The following is a 19,144-nucleotide window of genomic DNA, read 5'->3' on the forward strand; positions in this document are numbered from 1 at the left end:
CAAGACAAAGAATCTTTAAATAAATACGAGTTACGAGGTCTTAACACATGACGGCAGTGATGAACAGGGCCGGTAGAACTCGTGGCTGTACCTGGATCTGTTCTCAGTGTCCTGGCAGTGGTTTTTGTTGTTGTTGGCCAGCCAGCAAAGCTTAGATCATAACTAACAAGCCTCCTTGCTAGACTCCAGACACAGAGACTGGATTCATCTGGTTACTGCACGTGCGCACACACGCGTACAGATTGTGTTGTGTGAATGCATTGACTTTGCATGTCTGTGTGTGTGTGTGTGTGTGTGTGTGTGTGTGTGTGTGTGTGTGTGTGTGTGTGTGTGTGTGTGTGTGTGTGTGTGTGTGTGTGTGTGTGTGTGTGTGTGTGTGTCACTACTACCACCTTGCTTAGCCTTTTATTCAAATACCTACAGGGTAGTAAAACTCATGCCAAGCTGGTTGACGATTTTTCATCAGCTTTCAACACTATTCAACCACACCTGTTATAAACTCTCCAACTACTTTGGTGTTGACTCTAGTTTGGCTGGTTGGAGACTTGATGAGTGCATGACAGGTGAGCTCTCTTCACCTACAAGTTCACCCCAGGGGTGTGTTCTCTCACCACTCCTTTATATATTCTGTATGCAGATGGCTGTAAGGGCCAGTTTGAGAACCAATATATCCTGAAGTTTGCGGATGACTAAGTTATAGTCAGTCCCCTGAATGATAATGAAACAAGTCATGGACCTGTCATTGATAATTTGTTTAAATGGTGGAAAAAAACAGTTCCTTCAACTCAGTGTATCAAAGACAGGATAGTCAGGTTGTGAAGAGAGCAAACGATATCCTGTGTGACTGCACCCACTCTCTTTACATCAGGAGTTTCAATCCCTACCCTCTTAATCAGGAGTTTCAATCGTTACCCTCTGGCACCCGCTTCAGATTCCCCTCAGGCAAGACAAGCAGACACAAACACTCATGCCTTGTGCTGTCCCACACCAAAAATAGCCGTTCTACAAGCTCACAACGTGGGTTGTGAGCTTGACATCATTCATCCCCACAGCCATGACCCTCCTCAACGCAGAGAAAAGGAGGTAGGCTTCCCCATCATGATTAGGTAGGCGAGATGTTCATCCTGATTTCTGTTGATGTTTGTCATCATTGTATTCTTCTTATAGCTGTTCAAACTATTATGCTTATTCATTGATGCAGCCTTGCTGAGTCTTTGCTACTCTTACTAATGTGATATAATGTTTGTTTGTGTTTTATGTTGCAGTTTATGCTGTAAACTAATTGGCCTTCTGATGGAAATAAAGTTGGAATTGAAGATAAAGTGTGTGTGGTGTTTGGTAGAAGGTGACTGTAGTATGCTAAAGAGATAGTTGTAAAGTGGAGGGGGAGATTCATAGTGGATGGCATGCTAGATAATTTCAGCCTTTAGGCAGATTTACAGGTCTCTACCTGTGTGCATGTTTGTAGAGGCCCAAACAACAAACACCTAGCAACAGTCTTTAAATGTCCTTTAAAAGGATTTAAGATTATATCCAAAGGGTTGTGTGTGTGTGTGTGTGTGTGTGTGTGTGTGTGTGTGTGTGTGTGTGTGTGTGTGTGTCGGTGTGGCATGCCCACTGTTGTGTGTTCACAATGTGTGGTACAGTACCTCTGAGGCAGAGGAAGGTGAGGAAGTCTTCCGTCTTGGGTTTGCGTCTAGACAGGTCCTGGATAGAAGAGGACGAAGAGGAGGAGGTGGCAGCGAGTGGGGAGGAGGTCAGGGAGCAGGAGGTCAGGGAGGAGAGTGACTGACAGGCACGCACAGCGGGCAGGCTGCCGCCAACACCGTCCGGGTCGGCCACCTTGACTGGTGTGGTGCTGGGTGAGTTGGGCTGGGACTGTGCGAACTTCCTCTGGGCCTGGAGCCGCGGTCTGAAAGGAAGAAGAGAATATGAATATTTGTAATATTATGTTGCTGGGGTGAATCTGACATAACGACACAGACCACTTGAACCCTGTTGTCCCTATTCTGGAGCGAACATTCGTAGGAAATAGCACATAAGCACACAGCTGTTTTCGCCTAAAGGATTTGGTGTAGAGGGAGGGGGACTAGTACAGAACCCTGGGGGACTACGGTCAAGTTAAAACCAGGTCTGTAATGACGTGTTACACAACATGCTAAAATGTCACCTTAATCACTTCAACTCAAGCATCCCTATTCTAGGGGGAACGTTTGGCAAACATAGACGATCTGCAAAAAAAGGAAAAAAGGGTACCAAGTACTGTACTAACTCAGGTCTGAATTACTAAGAATAAAGGGTTTAAGTGGTTAACACAAAGAAACGCATTGAACTGGAAGACAGTGATGTAAACAACATGCAACATTCTAGAGTCTCGTACAAACACACTCTAGGGGATGTTGCAAGAATTGCCATTTGGGAAATAGAACGAATCACCTATTGTGTGTGTGTGTGTGTGTGTGTGTGTGTGTGTGTGTGTGTGTGTGTGTGTGTGTGTGTGTGTGTGTGTGTGAAATAATGGCCACACAGCCGTGTCCCTATAGACGGATTTCCGCGCGACGTCATCACAGAGCAGAATGCGCAATCTGCGCATGCTCGGGGAAAACGAATTGTTGCGCCGTTCACTCTGTTGTTATGTTCGGGAGTTAGATAGCCATAATTCTGCTATTATAGGCATAATAGGCATAATGCTGCCATTATATACAAACAGATCCAACTTCCGACAAATCATTTTTATTGAGTAAACAAGGTATTACAAACTGCATAATTTAATCTACTTTCATTAAACCCGGTGAAGATCATTTCTTTTATGAATGGACATTTGACCAGAGCTGCTGCGGGTAATGGCGCCCTCTATAGGCTACCCCCGGATCTGCACGGTCATATCCTCTCATGTTTACTAACAGGAAACCTGTCTATATAACACACAAATACACAGGTAATGCAGCGGCCGGAGTCGTGCTGAGCAATGGTTGAAAGGTAATTCAGTTGTCCATTAGACCTTGCCTGGACCAGCTTGCACCCGTCCAAACCCCATCCATCACCTTCTCACACACTGCCCCCTGGTACACGGATGGACATCGCCACCTCGAGTCCAAGGGCCGACGGTTGGAAAGGCTCGCCGGGAAGACCAGTCTCACCATTCATACTGACATGACACATGCAGCTCTATAAAGACACCATCAACTCCACCCGCTCTTCCTATTCTGGAATCATTCTGTCTGGCAGTGGCAACCCCAGAGTACTCTTCTCCACCATCAACAAACTCCTCAAACCCATGGAAACACCATCTCACACTCCTTCATTTATGACCTCTCCTCAGTAGTTGTTGGTATGAAGTCCTCAACCTGCTCCCTGTACCCCCTCCCCACCACCCACCTCAAGGACTGCCTCCCCACTCTCTCCCCGCTCATCACAAAAACTTTTATTAACGCCTTCTTTTCCTTTGGATCTGTAACACCCTCCCCCTAAAGCTCACCTCCATCACACCTATTCTCAAAAAACCTGGTCTTGACCCTGACTCCCCAAGAATTACCGGCCCATCTCAAACTTCCTATTTCTGTCAAAGATCCTGGAATGTGTTGTCGCTTCTAAAATCACTGCATACATGGAAACAAACAACCTCTATGGACAATTTTAATCTGTCTTCTGCACCAAACACAGTACAGAGACTGACCTCATCAAAGCTATCCCCTGACACCGGCTCACTCAACATTCTCATCCTCCTTGACCTCAGTGCTGCTTTTGATACCATACACCATGCTATACTCATCTCACGCCTGAAATCCACCCTTGGAATCACTGACACTGCCCTCTCCTGGTTCAAATCATACCTCTCTGACAGACATCAATTCATCTCCATTAACAACTGCCAATCATTCACATCTCCTGTCACCCATGGTGTCCCCAAAGGCTCAGTACTTGGCCCTCTCCTCTTCAACCTGTACATGCTCCCCCTCGGACAGATACTCCGCAGACATGGCCTCCAAAGAAACGGACCTGGGGAGAAGGGGCTTTCTCAGTTGCCCCCCCACCCGATGGAACTCACTCCCAGCTCACATCAAAGCTGCTCCCACCCTCGCCACGTTTAAAACCACAGTCAAAACCCACCTTTTAAGACATGCATTCCCTACCTAATCCAAATCCCCCTTTTCTACCTTATTTTCATTTATACATTTTTGTGTTCTTAGTTTTTAACAATTTTATTTTGTTTTTTCTGTTTTCTGTAAAGCGACTTTGAGTATTTAGAAAAGCGCTATATAAATTGTATGTATTATCATCATTATTAGATCAGTTGACTTCACACAGTCCAATTCCTTCTTCTCTATTTCTGTGTATCCTTCTTTGTCTGCCTTTTCCTTCTACATTTATTCCTACATTTTCACTCTCACTGCACCACTTTATTTTTCACACGTTTTGTAAAGACCTGTGACTCTCAAGACCTGTGACTGTCTCTCTCTCTCGCTCTCTCACTGAGAAAAACGGATTTTAAAAGAACAGCATGTCTGAGAAAGAATGATGGACAATTATTTCACACACATATACGTGTACACTCCCTCCCACATACAGTATACACTCTCCCACACACACACACACACAGACCCCCCCCCCCCCCTGCCCCCTGGAAATTCTGAACTGTCGGAGGCAGCAAGAGGCCTCAATCGATTAGTGCTGTGTGTGTGTGTGTGTGTGTGTGTGTGTGTGTGTGTGTGTGTGTGTGTGTGTGTGTGTGTGTGTGTGTGTTCCTGCATGTGTGTAAGCTCTCAGCTCTGCTATAAACGGGGAGGGATAGCAATCGTAGCAATGTGATATCCTGACATTATTTGCCAATTTGCCACGGAGCAGATTGAAGTGAGGGCAGATAGAATCGTGCCCGGCAAACACCCACAATGCATTTGGCGTGGCGGCTGAAAGGTGGGGAGCTCTCAGATTACACTTAAATCGGGAGAAGACCTCTGTGTCAAAACGTGTCAATTCCCTGCAGTGACACGGCTTTAAACTCAATAGGAGACAAAATGGAGAGGTGATTGCGTACACGCTGCAAAATGTACAGAACAACATCTGCTGTACAGACATATATACAAGGACAGAGAAGATGAGTGTAATTAATGGAGAGAGAGAGAGAGAGAGAGCGCGAGAGAGAGAGAGAGAGAGAGAGAGCAAACAGTGAGAGATGGAAATAGTGAAGAGAGAATTAAGGCTGATTTGAATCAAGTGAATCATGTCTTAATCGAAGGACTAAACATTAGACAACAGGGCATTCTTTTCTTTCTTACTTTGTTTGCTATATTTTGTAATAGCTTTGTTTGTGTTGGTATTGGAGTAAAACAGAACCACTCCTCTCTTTGTTATTTTATTTGTGTTCTGAATGTATGTGAATATACAGTTAGCCCTAATTTACATGTTACTAAACTATTCCTAACCGTTCCTTTAAGGAAGTAGTGTGTGTGTGTGTGTGTGTGTGTGTGTGTGTGTGTGTGTGTGTGTGTGTGTGTGTGTGTGTGTGTGTGTGTGTGTGTGTGTGTGTGTGTGTGTGTGTGTGTGTGTGTGTGAGTGAGAGAGAGAGAGAAAGAGAATCATGTATTATACTGTATGTGTGCATTTCACAGTGCCTCGTGTGAATGCAACAGAATTAATTCATTGGTTCAGGAGATGTAGCACTAGCAGTATCACTGCAGTGTATTACACTTACACAAGGCAAAATCTGGGCTTTCAAAACCGCAGGACAATGGACAGCGTTTATAATAAAAAAATCTTTTTGTACTTTTTCCAGAGGGACCAGATGTTATCTACTTACATTTTTTATGCACTTGTCTACTTTACAAAGCCTGGACTAGAGCATTGGTCTGAACACTGTGGACTCAGACAACGTTTCTCATAGTGAGGATTATTATCAACTACCGTATATACACCATTATATTAATGTTGTGTATCGAGAGAATTCTTTGGCCGTATACTCAAGTGAACTTGATGCCCAAGGAATTCCAATGTGCTAAAGTAAATGAATGACTAGATGCTGTTAATGCTGTTTCACTCTCTCTCTGGCTTTGTCAGCTTGAGCTTGTAGATCAGCTATTTTCTGTGTATAATACCAGCGCACAACAACAGTAAGTATAGGCTTTAGGATGAAAAAAAGGTAAAATGGCATTTATAAAATTGCCGTCCTAAAACAACTATAGTGATACCAGCGCACGTGTGCGAGTGTTGCTGAAACACGAATACATACATCAATCTTCATTTAAATTGTAGTCTTCACAAGAAAGAGACTACAGAAATAAATAGTAGAGCATTACAATGAACAATAAAAGCAGCAGGCTGTTGTAGTTCATCAGGGAACACAACTCCTTCACTGACAACAGACTAAATGCCAATGACTAATTATCAACACAGAGAACAAAACTAGAATGGGGCTTTTCTTGCCAATTAGCAACTCAACAATAAGCACTGGGGATCTCTCTCTATCTCACACACACACACACACACACACACACACACACACACACACACACACACACACACACACACACACACACACACACACACACACACACACACACACACACACACACACACACACACACACGTCTTTTTTCAGACATCAATGCAGTCTCAAATTAAATAGTAAGAAACATGCATCTGTCAAGTTTTACCCAACCTGCATGTTAGGGTTGCCAACAGTCCCGTATTAGCCGGGACGCCCCGTATTTGAGCCAAAAGGGGCGTGTCCCGTACGGGACTTTGTTTGTCCCGGACTCCGGTGTAAAGGGAAAAATAAAAAATATATTTCTGTTTGCGCACAATACAGCGTGTCTGGCTGCGTGTTTGTGTGCTGTATGCGAAGGGCGCTAGGACCGCTCAGTTGGCAGGGCAGGCACAGTGCTCGCACCCGTGCGTGTGTGTGTGTGTGTGTGTGAGATTTTCTCCGGTGGGCGCGGCTCCCCCAAAATAATTAAATCACATAACCCTAACCCAACCCTAACCCTAACCCTAAAACCGAAATAAAGTAACAAAAAAAGTAACTTTATCCGCGGGAAACCCGAAAAAAATCACGCGCGCGCATGTGGCCAGTTCTGGATGTTGGCAACCCTACTGCATGTGGACATGCATACTGTATGTGAACAGAGGTGCACGTGAGCCATCATGAATACAAGTTGTTTAGCTGGCATAGTCTCACCAGAACTGTTCCTGTTCACCCTGGAACGCTCTGCTGTAACTTAATACAAGGCTAGTGAATGACAGACTACCGCCTGCTGTGAACAACTCCTAAAGCAGAGCAGCTGAGCTCTATATGAAAATCTGTTTTGAAAGAGAAACTCTGGTTAGTTCCACACAGGGCTGGTTTTAGATGAACAGGTTTCCACTGAACTGCTTGAAGAGATGGGAGCCAGACAGGAGGACAGGTTGAGAGGAAATTAGTTACCAATCACAACAGAAACAAGAAGACAAGATGGCTGACAGACAGACAGACACAACAGAACAAGACGTTGGGCAAGGATGAGCCAGTTAAGTCAAGTGGGAAAACCATGATGCACTTTTAAACATCCTGTCTAGACTGCCATCCTGATCTGCTGGTTTTACTGGGCTGGCCCCCGAGCTATCTGTTACCTATTAACCAACACAGGAACCCTACACAAAGACAGCCAGACACCAAAGATACACAAAGGTCATCAGCATATTTGATGGATGGATTAGCCAACTTGCAAGCAATGGCACCAGCCTCTCTTGTATGCATGTACTGTATATGTGTTGAAGATAGCATTTCTCACGTTTGGTTACTTATACTACTCTAACAGCAGAGATAGAGCCAAATACAAAAAGTCCACATGAGTAATCATTACGGAAGTCATATAAAAATACAATACACAATCAATCTAAACATATCTGGTTTCTTGAGGGAGTGAAATCCACTAAAGTTGAGCACAGAATGTGAAATTATTATCATTATTATTAACTGTGGGTGTCAGGAGGCTGGGGGAATTTAAATAATCATGGCACTGTTATCCTCTACATTCCTTCTCCATTCCAGTGAAAATATGGATCACACTGCATCGTTTTGTCAACATGTCAACACTGGACCACTTATCTTTATTGGGAACAGATGAGGCAACAACCCATCTGTTTGGTTTTTGTGTTGCTGCTTAGTCTGAGTGATGACCTGAAATTCTTAATTAACTCTCAAAACGGCTGGCTGGCTGACTACACCAAGATAACTTTGCAAGCAAGTTCAGCATTAACACTTTATTCATATGCTTAGTAAAACATTGTGTACTAAAATGAATGCATGTCTTTCATCCACTGTTTCATCCATTGTTTCCAACCGGCTGTCTAATATCACACAAGACATTTAGGTAGGCAGACACAGACAGACAGTGGGTAGACAAACAGACAGGCAGGCAGGCAGAAGAACAGAGACAGGTGGAGCAAGGAATACAGATGTGGTCAGAGAGAAAGAAATGGGACAAAATTGCAACTAGAAGGAAGATGAGAGAAATTATACTTAAGTTGCTTTTCCACTGCATGGTAACACGCATGGTAATGTGGTGCTATTCTAAATAAAATTCTTGAAATATTGAAGTGGGATGCAGGCTCTTTACCTGGCATGAAAAGCTACATCTGTCCCAACTACACCACTGTACAGTATGCGAAGAAAACACCACACACACACCCCTCGCCAATCAGAGACAAAACACAGCTCTTGTTATTGCTTATTAAAACTATCAGCAAATGGGAAGTGGCCACAAATTATTTGAAAACACATTTTTACATTATATATTTTGATCATGAAAAACATTTTCTGCCTGGACTTCTTCAGGTGTTCAATTGAGTGAATAGATCTCTAGAAGATGTAACAAGTTCACTCTCTTCAAGCCACTTTCCTTTTAATCAAGTGATGACATCAGCAGGGAGCGCAGAGTGTAGAGAAGCTGTTTGTGTGTGTAGCGCAGACAAATGGGGCCTGATTTATCACGCTGTAAATTGTAGTCATTCGTGCAGGAAACACTCCTAAATGCAGGCAGTGCAAATTATTTCACTGCAAATTAGACAGGAATGATTGCTGAAAAAACTTATCTTCCATGCACGTTTGATTTATTAGATAAGTTGTTGGCACAGCAGGACGGTATCTTTCAATGTTTTACACCCATTAAATATTGATGCATCAAGTCCATTGTGTGCAAGCAAAAAGCACAATGCCAAACCGTGCAGGAATAGAAACAAATCGTCAAAGGACAGTGTGGAAAATCTGCAGACAAATTGCTAAATCAAACCCATATCATGAACCAGGAGACCTTTAAGTCATATGGACATGTTAAGACTTATAACTATATACTCAAGCAGCTACTTTCTACATCTAGCTTTGCAGAAAGTTCTGCCCAAGGACAGTAACAGGCTACTTTCTTGTATAGAAACAGGCAGAATGTGGCGTTTAACCTCAAACACCATCACCACCAAACAAGACAAGAGTCGGCGATAGTGTTGGGGGTTCAAAAAGTTTCAGATTGGCTGCCAGATGAAGGATCAATGAATAAAATAAAACAAATTAAAAAGTATGTCAAAGGTAGGGTAAGTGATTTCCTTTGGTTAACATAAGTGTTAAATAGCTCTATATTCTGAAAGTACTCATTGCTATAGTGTTTGTTCAGTAACAGGAGTTTCCGTGTTTCTCCAGCTATTTAATAAACAGAAAATGCATTTTCATGTCGGGACACCAATTTGATCCAATCAGGATACAGAACTCAGACAGGATACAGATTAACCCATTAAGACCTGAGGCCGATTCAACAAATGCCTTCTAAATCAGTGGTTCTGACACTTTCAAGATTTTTCAAAAATGTTCAAAAATAGCAGATATACAAGTGACGTGCTACGAGCTTGCACATCTGCTATTTTAAAAATCTAAAATGACAGATACTTTCCCGGTTTTAATGGGTTAAACAAGTGAAATTGGAAGTGATGACACAAAGAAATGAGTAGACAATTTGAACTGGAACACTATAAAAAATAAGCTGATAAATGGGTACTCCTCTGATTGACTGAAAGTTTGCCATCTACCTGAACATTTATCTTCTGTTTATTAAAGATCTGAAGAGACTCCTGTTACTGAACAAACACTCTATAGCAATGATTACTATCAGAATATAGTGCTTCAACCTTTTAACAAGGGTTAGGGTTAAAAATGTGTTTTAACCAACAATATCACTTACCCTATCTTTAATACAATATAACTAATAATATTAGTATATATATTATATATTAGACATATTATGTCTGCAGTGGTTAGAGTTGGTTTCCCTTCTCTTCCATGGCTTTGAGAAATTTAGGCCTTGGGTTCGGGTAGGAAAACCTACTAGTTGACAAGTAGTAATATCTGAAGCTCATAAGTGCAATATCTCCCTTGAACATGAAGGGAATCCCTCTTAGATGTTTGGGTCTCACGTGCGTTCGAATCCGGGGTAGGACATAAAAGCTCTGCAAAACCTCTACTTGTAGTTAGATGTGGACCAGCACACCGAGGTGAAAGAGCTGTAAAATTACGTGTGAACATCTTAAATGATTCATGTCTGTGGAGAGACCTGATGTCAGACCATACACTGTATCCCCGACAAAGAAATCTCCATGGCTTCACATAATTTACATCAGACCTCTGGCTATCATGTGCGGTGGTCAGTGTGTGGGTGAAGTCATCTGATATGGAATCAGTCAGGCTAATGGAATATGAGCTAACGCCGGTTTAATGTGGAACTTCAAAGCACTATTCAGCCCCTCCAGTCCCACCATTGCGTACAGTCGTGTTCAACAACTGACAGTGGCATGTATCTGCATTGCATGAATTAAACTAGTCTGACTACGTCTACAACCACCAGATATTTGGTGCTACCAGGGTATGCTGGTAAGATGTTAGTGGGTTCATTTGACAGTGAAACTCTAGTATAGGAAGGCTGGGGAAATGCCAAGCGTACAAATGAAAGGCATAGCCTTTTCAAAGCTTTCCTCTCCGGGTCCCTTTCCTCTCCTCTGTCCTGACACAGCTTGTGGGGACAGAAGCTTATCTGCAGCCTGGCGTCAATCACCCCGCTGCTTCAAAGACATTCCAACACCATAGACACTTCAACACCTCAGCACAGACAACCACAAGCACAGAGAAGCTGAGTGATACAGTGTGGGAAGTGGGTGAGGAAGAGATAGATACAGAGAGAGAGACAAAGGCAGTAATAAAAGAAAGCAAGCTAAGAATATGGACATTGACGGGGTCAGCCACGCCACAGAGAAAAGCACAAATTAAAAGGCAACAATCCCACAGAGATAGAGGCGTATTCTCTTGTGATCCGGAACAGAACGAGTTCTCACTGTTCTCTCGTACGGCAAATTAAAGAGTCAAAAGATATTCAACTATCTTCAATTCCACTTGAGGGCAAATGTAAATGTAAATACAGAAACAAACAAGTGCACAACAAACATCTCATGGCGATAGAGAACCAGAGCTTTGTATTTCACATTATAATTAAAAACACAGAGGGGATATATTTCAATGCGGAATTACTTTAGTACGGGATTTATCTGCCCAAATATCCAAACAGCCTGAAGCCTGATTTATACTTAGTTGCTCACCAGTGTTGCCTGCCAAAAATAGCCGATCTACAACCTCAAAACGGGTCGCAATGCAGTACGTTGTGAGCTTGTAGATTGGCTATTTTCGGTCCATGACAATGGCATGCAACCACACAGAAACCAGTACTACAGTGAAGTTCAGTGTTCTGTATGCTTTGGTAAGAATTCAAAACTGGACTGCGATCTTGCATCAGTTCTCTATAAATATGACAAGCTGAGGTTAGATATTGCATTCCCTCCCCATTGTAAACCTTATTGTGTGAGTAATGATGCACTGATCAAGGGGTCTGTACCTAGAGGGCTGTATTAACTGGCTCCAGATGGCCAATGTGGTTCTGATAAAAGACTACCTAACTGCAGCTGGCTTTGCGTGTACGTGCACATGTGAGCCGACTCGCAAGCCGAGAGTGTGTTTGTGCGCGCGTTCCTTTGTGCTGTAAGCAATACGAATGCACGTTGCCATGTGTTTTGTAAACGTCTATGATGGGCTGTCTTGTCTTCATTTGTTTACTGTACCTGAATGTAAAAGCTCAGACTCTTAAACATACTGAAAGCATTCATCATATTCACATTAAACATAACAATGTGCGCAAGTTTGCGTGTGTATGCATACAAATATGCTGAAGCTTAGCCTAAACGTAGCGTATGACAGATGCAACTGCTAACTCCCCAGCTGACTACTAACTGCCTGGTTCTCTTTGTTGGAACAGCCGACTGTGTTTGCAGGTCAGAGACTGGGCCTGCTAAATTACACTTTTACAATTTAGGCGTTTAGCTGACACTTTTATCCAGGGTGACTTAAAAGTTCAAGATCAGAGTAAATGGCATGAAACTTAGTCAACAAACAACATGGTAAAAGGTCATGTAAGTAGAGTCCAAAGAAGTTAATTTAGTACTTCAAAGAAAGCACCAAACTTAGTATCTATCTAAACAACATTCTTAGCATTTGTGGTCAAGAAAAAAAATCGAAATAACATAATGTGAACAAGTAACCAACATATTTCTGCGTAATATAACTAGCATATAGCAAGTGACAAGAAAGGATACAAGAAAATAGGAGTGCTAGGGGGTGACATACATCAGTATGCATTACAATATGAACACAAAGAGTAAGACAAGCTGTAGGCCTGTGAGTACGTATGAGTGAGAGAAATGCATTCTCCACACAGACAGAGCATAATGGCCGAGGGTGTGGCAGAGTAAACAGTGGTGTGTTCACTTTACTCCGATATGTTTATAGCTTTCCTGTCTGGACAGTTTGTGCACTAAACTGACCCTCTGACCCTGTGGACTGCACACAGACATGACCAAATGTAGGCCATCTCGCACCTAGACACACACATCCACATGCCTAAGTGCCAGGGAAAAAAGTCAAGACACACACGTACGCACACATGCGCAAAACATCATTAGTCAAAGAGCCAAGTTCACTGACTGAACAAATAAGCACAATTCGTCTTACATTAATTTTGCTAGGCAGTAGTACACAGTAAACTCCTCAGTGTTAATTTGCCCATTTGTAACTCAGAGACTGTACAATAGGTAACCATGTATGGGTCCATTTGGTTACATTTGTACACTTTAAGAGGTAAATGAACACTTGAGGATTTTCCTGTGTACACAGAGCAATCAGTCATGACAGTGGTTATAGGTTACTACAGCACTTTATTTATTAATAAGCATCTGGACTGCTTTAAATAAGAGCAAAACAGTATAGTGTGTACGTGTGTCCCCATACTGCTGTAAGAGCTATATGCTTTACGCAGTCACAATACTACTGATATTCATTTCAGATAAGAGAAATGCCAGGCTGTGTGTGTGTGTGTGTGTGTGTGTGTGTGTGTGTGTGTGTGTGTGTGTGTGTGTGTGTGTGTGTGTGTGTGTGTGTGTGTGTGTGTGTGTGTATTTAAATATACCCTTGGATTCTCCGTTGCCTTTTGGAATCAAACCACTAGTGGGGCGATGGTCTGATAGGCACATATAGAAAGAAAGACATCTTGACAATAGATCAAGCAACGCTGCGTCTCTCTGAATATATGAATGTAATATTAGGTCAGTTGGAAGTCGCCTATTGTCCGCTTTGTCACCTTAAAAATGCTAACATGCCAAGATGGTGCCACATTTAAATCGAGCTCTGTGAGCCTTAAGTACCGCCACGATAAAACCACAAATCTTCTTTTGCGGCGCCAGAGATCATAAGCAACATATGGTTATGAGAGCAGGGCACAAAGCCAATAGCTGGGACAAACAGAATTAAGGGTCCGCTCATCTGAAATAACGTAAACATTATTCGCCCGCTGACCTTGACTCGTGATTGATTCTTGCCTGTCTCTCGTTTCCCTCTGCCTGAACCAGAAAGAAAAAAGATGAAACACTCCACTTAAACATTATGCTCTGTTAGCAGTCAAGGTCCAGCGTTCGGAGCCATTTAATGCTCCCCACGCCCACCATGAACTCTGACCCCGTGACCTCTGCCCCTGACGTCCATCTTAAATCACCCCCAGGGCTGGCTGACCACAGCCAGGCTGGGTCAATAAACATCAAGAGCGCATGCAGGGGCTGTTAGCGCTTAGCAATCAGTGTAATTAAGCTAGGGTCAGGCGGACAGACCGAGGTTAGCATATAAGCTCCTATGGTAGACAAAACAAACACAGTTGTTGTTCTTTTTCCAAAAGAGGGGTTCCGTGTCAGCGTACTTTTGCGCAGGTATCTGAACAAGTAACTAGAGATTTGACAGATTGTTGCTGAGTAACATGAAATGCATAAAATATGTGTCTGCAACAACCACTGTGCATGTTGGCACACCTGGGAAGCCTCACACACAGAGAACAGAACACAGACTAATCTCTCTCTCTCTCTCCTGTGTGTTTTCCTTCCCCAGGTTCAGATGAATAGTCTGAGCTGCGCAAGAGCTCACCGCTCTGCACCGGAGTGTTTTCCAACACCCCGCTAGTACACAGCCAACTCTTAAACCTAATTCATACTGGTAGAACCTGTGGTGTCGCTTGCCAAAAAGAGCAGATCTACAAGCTCCTGTAATTACGCATTGCAGTAAAAGTTAGCTTCACACAGTATCTGTATGTATGAGTATGTGATCCCGAAACGCAGAACACGTATTCAGGCCCTCACCCCTGGCCGTATATGTCCCCCATCTCCCCCATCCATGTAGAGCTTTAGGTGTATACACACCCAAGACACACGCACACACACAAAATGTGCCTAACTGTCCCTGAGTGTGTATTGCATTCTGCTTGCCATTCCAGCAGAGTGGAAGGTTTCCATAAGGCTGCTGTGAGACTTCAAACAAGCAGAACAGTTTAGAGAGGAGACACTTAAAGATGATACCAGAGACACAATGAGACAAGAGAAGGACACAGAGAGAGAGAGGAGAGAGAGAAGAGAAAGAGAAAGAGAGAGAGAGCAAGTTGAGTGAATATAATTTGATCAGTCATTTTCACAATGCAGAGATCAGACAGCTGTAAACTATTGTACCCTAGACTAATACAAAACCAATGCAACTGGGGTGCGTCAGGGACACATGTGCTGAAAATGATTGATGATTTGTTTTTATTTAAGTGTTCAGCTCATGGGGTCCAGCCTAGGGCTGTCACGATTACGAATTTAAGTTGACGATTAATTGTCGCACAAATTATTGCGATTAACAATTTAATTGTGTTTTTGGCATTGAACATTGGAACATATGAATACAATTTATGTTAGGTTTTTAGGCTTCATAATTACAAATAGCACAGGGCAGACATGACAAATAACTTAAATATACAAAAAAAGTAATAATTGCAATTATCTCTAATAATTGCGATTAGGCGATTATGTAATAATTGTGACAGGCCTAGTCCTATCAGTCACATCTCAGTTCACAACATCTGATCAAGGATTAGGGTGATATGATCAATACATTATCTTCCTTCACCAACATGCAATTTTAAGTCAAAGCCCATACAAATGATCATCTATAAATATAAACAAAAAAATATCTATTCATTCACAACAAGCATGTTATTTACACCAGGCCCATTACAGGAATTCTACTCAATTTGATCTATTCTGTATGTATTATTACTCATTTTTAATTTAAAAAAAAAAAGGAAAAAAAGAAATGTATTCATTTTGCTCACAAAAACAATGACATTTAATTCACAATTAGGAGGAAGTGAGGGATGTTCGACATGTTTTGTGCTCTGTTAACAGTAGATAAATGGTGGTGTTGTGCATAAACTGTGTGTGTGCGCGTGCGTGTGTGTGTGTGTGTGTGTGTGTGTGTGTACGTGTACATGTATGTGAATCATTAAGGCTAACAGCAGAGCTTGGTCTTGACATGCTGTTCCTTATACTGTAGTCCACTTCACAACCCTGTTTACAGCAAATCAATACGCACATAATAGCTCACTATTAACTGGCTGTGTGTGTGTGTGTGTGTGTGTGTGTGTGTGTGTGTGTGTGTGTGTGTGTGTGTGTGTGTGTGTGTGTGTGTGTGTGTGTGTGTGTGTGTGTGTGTGTGTGTGTGTGTGTGTAATCATATATGGCCATGGTGATTATGCATTGCTGACAAGCATTGGTTACGCTAGCAGTGTGTGCGTGCATGTGTGCGCCATGCATGAATGCGGGCGTGTCTGTGCATGTGCGTTCACACACTTGGCATTCACCAAGTCAAAACAAAACAAGCGGCAGCAGCTGAGTGTGTGCGACTGTGTGTCTTGGCTGAGACAACAGAGAGAATACATTCAAAGAGTACCGTATGAGGTTCAATACAGAGAGAGAGAGAGAGACAGAGTAAAGAATAGTGATAGAGGGAGATAGATAAAGAAATAAAACAAAGTTTAAAAAAAAAGAGTGAGAGAGACATGAGTGAGAGAAGGAAAGACAAGAGCGAGATAATGCATGGAACAAGTCTGCATAAAGATCCAAACACAACTCATCCATCATGGCTTCTATAGGTTTGTGTGTGAATGTGTATGTGTGCGTATACACACACACAAGTACAACGTTTTCCTTTTTTTCAAACTTAAGTTCAAGTGATGTCGGAGCCAAACTCCCCTGGGCCTCACAATGGAAAACCCTTGTAAACTCTAATCAGATAAAGCTAATCACTAATCACTACTAGCCTGTTTCCTCAACTCTCACTTCTACGCTCTATTGACCCTCCCCCAGTGTATCACATCCTCTTTATTTTAAGCCAGGGAGAAACTACTTAATCGTGACAGATGAAACATTTTCTACCTCGAGCCAAACTGGAGACTTATTCCCACTGTGAGCCAACATTGAAGTGGAGCACTTGTACATTCTATATGGTGATTTTAATGATCAGAGACTGTATGTGAAAACAACATCAGGAGCCGTGTTTGCCATCATTGCACAGCTGTCTAGTTGGCTGAAACTGACTCCAGAATGGTAATAGAAGCTAACAACAAGCTGCAATTGAATGTTACGCCGGGAGGGAAATCAGTTGCTGGAATTTAAACCTAGTAGCGATTGTGAACCGTTTCTACTGTCAAATACAAGGAAGATTCTATTGTCATATACGCTACAAAATAACAGTAGATTCTACTGTCATATACAACATCAAGGTAGATTCCACTCTAAAATACAATAATAATGCAGATTCTACTGTCAAATACAACAATAAGGTACATTCTACTGTCAAATACAACAATAAGGTACATCCTACTGTCAAATACATCAAGGTAGAACATCCAATTCAAAACACACTTAATGGAATAGATTTCTGACTTTATGAGAGAAAAAAACTAAAAAGATAATTAGGTGACAAACACTGAGGTCAACGTGGCGCTCTCTCAGTGTGTGTGTGTGTGTGTGTGTGTGTGTGTGTGTGTGTGTGTGTCTCCATCTGTGCCCGTGTGTGTGCCTGCGAGTGTGTGTGTGTGTGTGTGTGTGTGTGTGTGTGTGTGTGTGTGTGTGTGTGTGTGTGTGTGTGTGTGTGTGTGTGTGTGTGTGTGTGTGTGTGTGTGTGTGTGTGGAGGCTATAGAGTCCCATTTGGAGCGTTAGAAGGTAGATAGTGCCAGTAGAGCAGAATAAAATGACTTGGCATGTGTGCGTGTGTGTTTGCGCGCGTGTGCGTGGTGCCAGTCTATGTGCTCTCTCTGAGGCATGGGAAGACAAACACAGTGCTGATCTCAGACTTCTAAAGAAGGACTCTTCCTGCCAAAAATCACTCACACCTGTCCTCATGTCTCTCTTCTCATCTTCCCCTCGTCTCGCTTTTATATCCATATGCTTTTCGCTCCATCCTGTCCTCTCCATCCTCTGTTTCCTTCTACTCTCTCCCTCCATCTCCTCTCCTCTCTCCGTGTTCCCTCTCTACTTCTCCTCACATTAAATTGAGAGCAGTCATTAGCCTATTTCTGCGTCCACTTCTTGTCTGGCATCGTCTCGCTTGGCCGCTGAACAACAGTGCACGGCACTCATGCCAGGGCATGCACATGCACGTGCACACACACACACAAGTTCTGGCTCAGTTCGCATTTCATTATCAACAGATAGAGCCTTTTTTCATATAGCCACGCAGTGTGTGTGTGTGTGTGTGTGTGTGTGTGTGTGTGTGTGTGTGTGTGTGTGTGTGTGTGTGTGTGTGTGTGTGTGTGTGTGTGTGTGTGTGTGTGTGTGTGTGTGTGTGTGTGTGTGTGTGTGTGTGTGTACCCTTCAACAGACACACTAACACTGACCATGAGAGAGAAAAGGAATGTCCTAATTAAACTTTATTAATTACTTTAAACCCTATTCTATGCTTTGTTGTACGATGGTGTCACACAAATAAAGCAAAAATAGCACATCTATAAACTTGGGAGCTTGTAGATTTGCTTCTTTTTGTTTCTGCCTATGACATGCCCAAAATAGAAATTAATCTAAATTATGCTTAATTTATACTTATTTGTACGCCAGAAATAGCAAATAGATCTACTAGTTCAAGGCGACACATTGTGAACATCATTGTGATTCATTATTTTCACCACACACACACACACACACACACACACACACACACACACCGGTGTGCCACTAAGCAGCCATGTTCAGAACGGGTTTCAAAACAAAATTGATGGTCTGTAATGAGCAGCTTCAGACTAGAGGATCAAATGACAGCTAGAAGACTTAGGCAGGTGTTCTTTAATAAGAAAAATTAACACACACATAGGCACAAACACAGTGAATGGAGCCTGTATGGGTGGTTCTATACAGGCAGACATCTGCTGCTGTCCGAGACCCCCAAACCACACCCCCAGCTTTACACGGATGCTTTGATGTGTGTGTGTGTGTGTGTGTGTGGGGGTGTGCATGTTCGTGTGTGCAATGTGTGACAGAGTCTAGCAGAACAAAACACAACACAGATACACACAAACACACAAAAACACCTGCCACCTGGGCAGATTGTGCCTGGCACAAATAAGTAAAGAAAAAAGAAAAAAAACGACGCATGGGAAAACTTAGGCTGAGTATAACTCTACTTAACCCATTAAAACCGCGAACGCATCAGTGTAACCATTTTAACCATTATTTTAT

General features: G+C 42.6%; 1 protein-coding gene across 1 annotated transcript in view; it reads right to left on the bottom strand.

Annotated features, from left to right (window-relative positions):
* jarid2b (jumonji and AT-rich interaction domain containing 2b) overlaps window positions 1–19,144 on the bottom strand; it is a 153,685-nt gene that overhangs the window by 44,359 nt on the left and 90,182 nt on the right. Inside the window, exon 4 of the mRNA XM_084079879.1 lies at window positions 1,650–1,912. Within this exon, the coding sequence (XP_083936005.1) occupies window positions 1,650–1,912 (263 nt within the window). The remainder of the gene's footprint in view (window positions 1–1,649; window positions 1,913–19,144) is intronic.

The sequence above is a fragment of the Gymnoscopelus microlampas genome (assembly GCF_963454915.1).
Source record: "Gymnoscopelus microlampas genome assembly, chromosome: 15".
In the NCBI taxonomy this organism is placed as follows: Eukaryota; Metazoa; Chordata; class Actinopteri; order Myctophiformes; family Myctophidae; genus Gymnoscopelus; species Gymnoscopelus microlampas.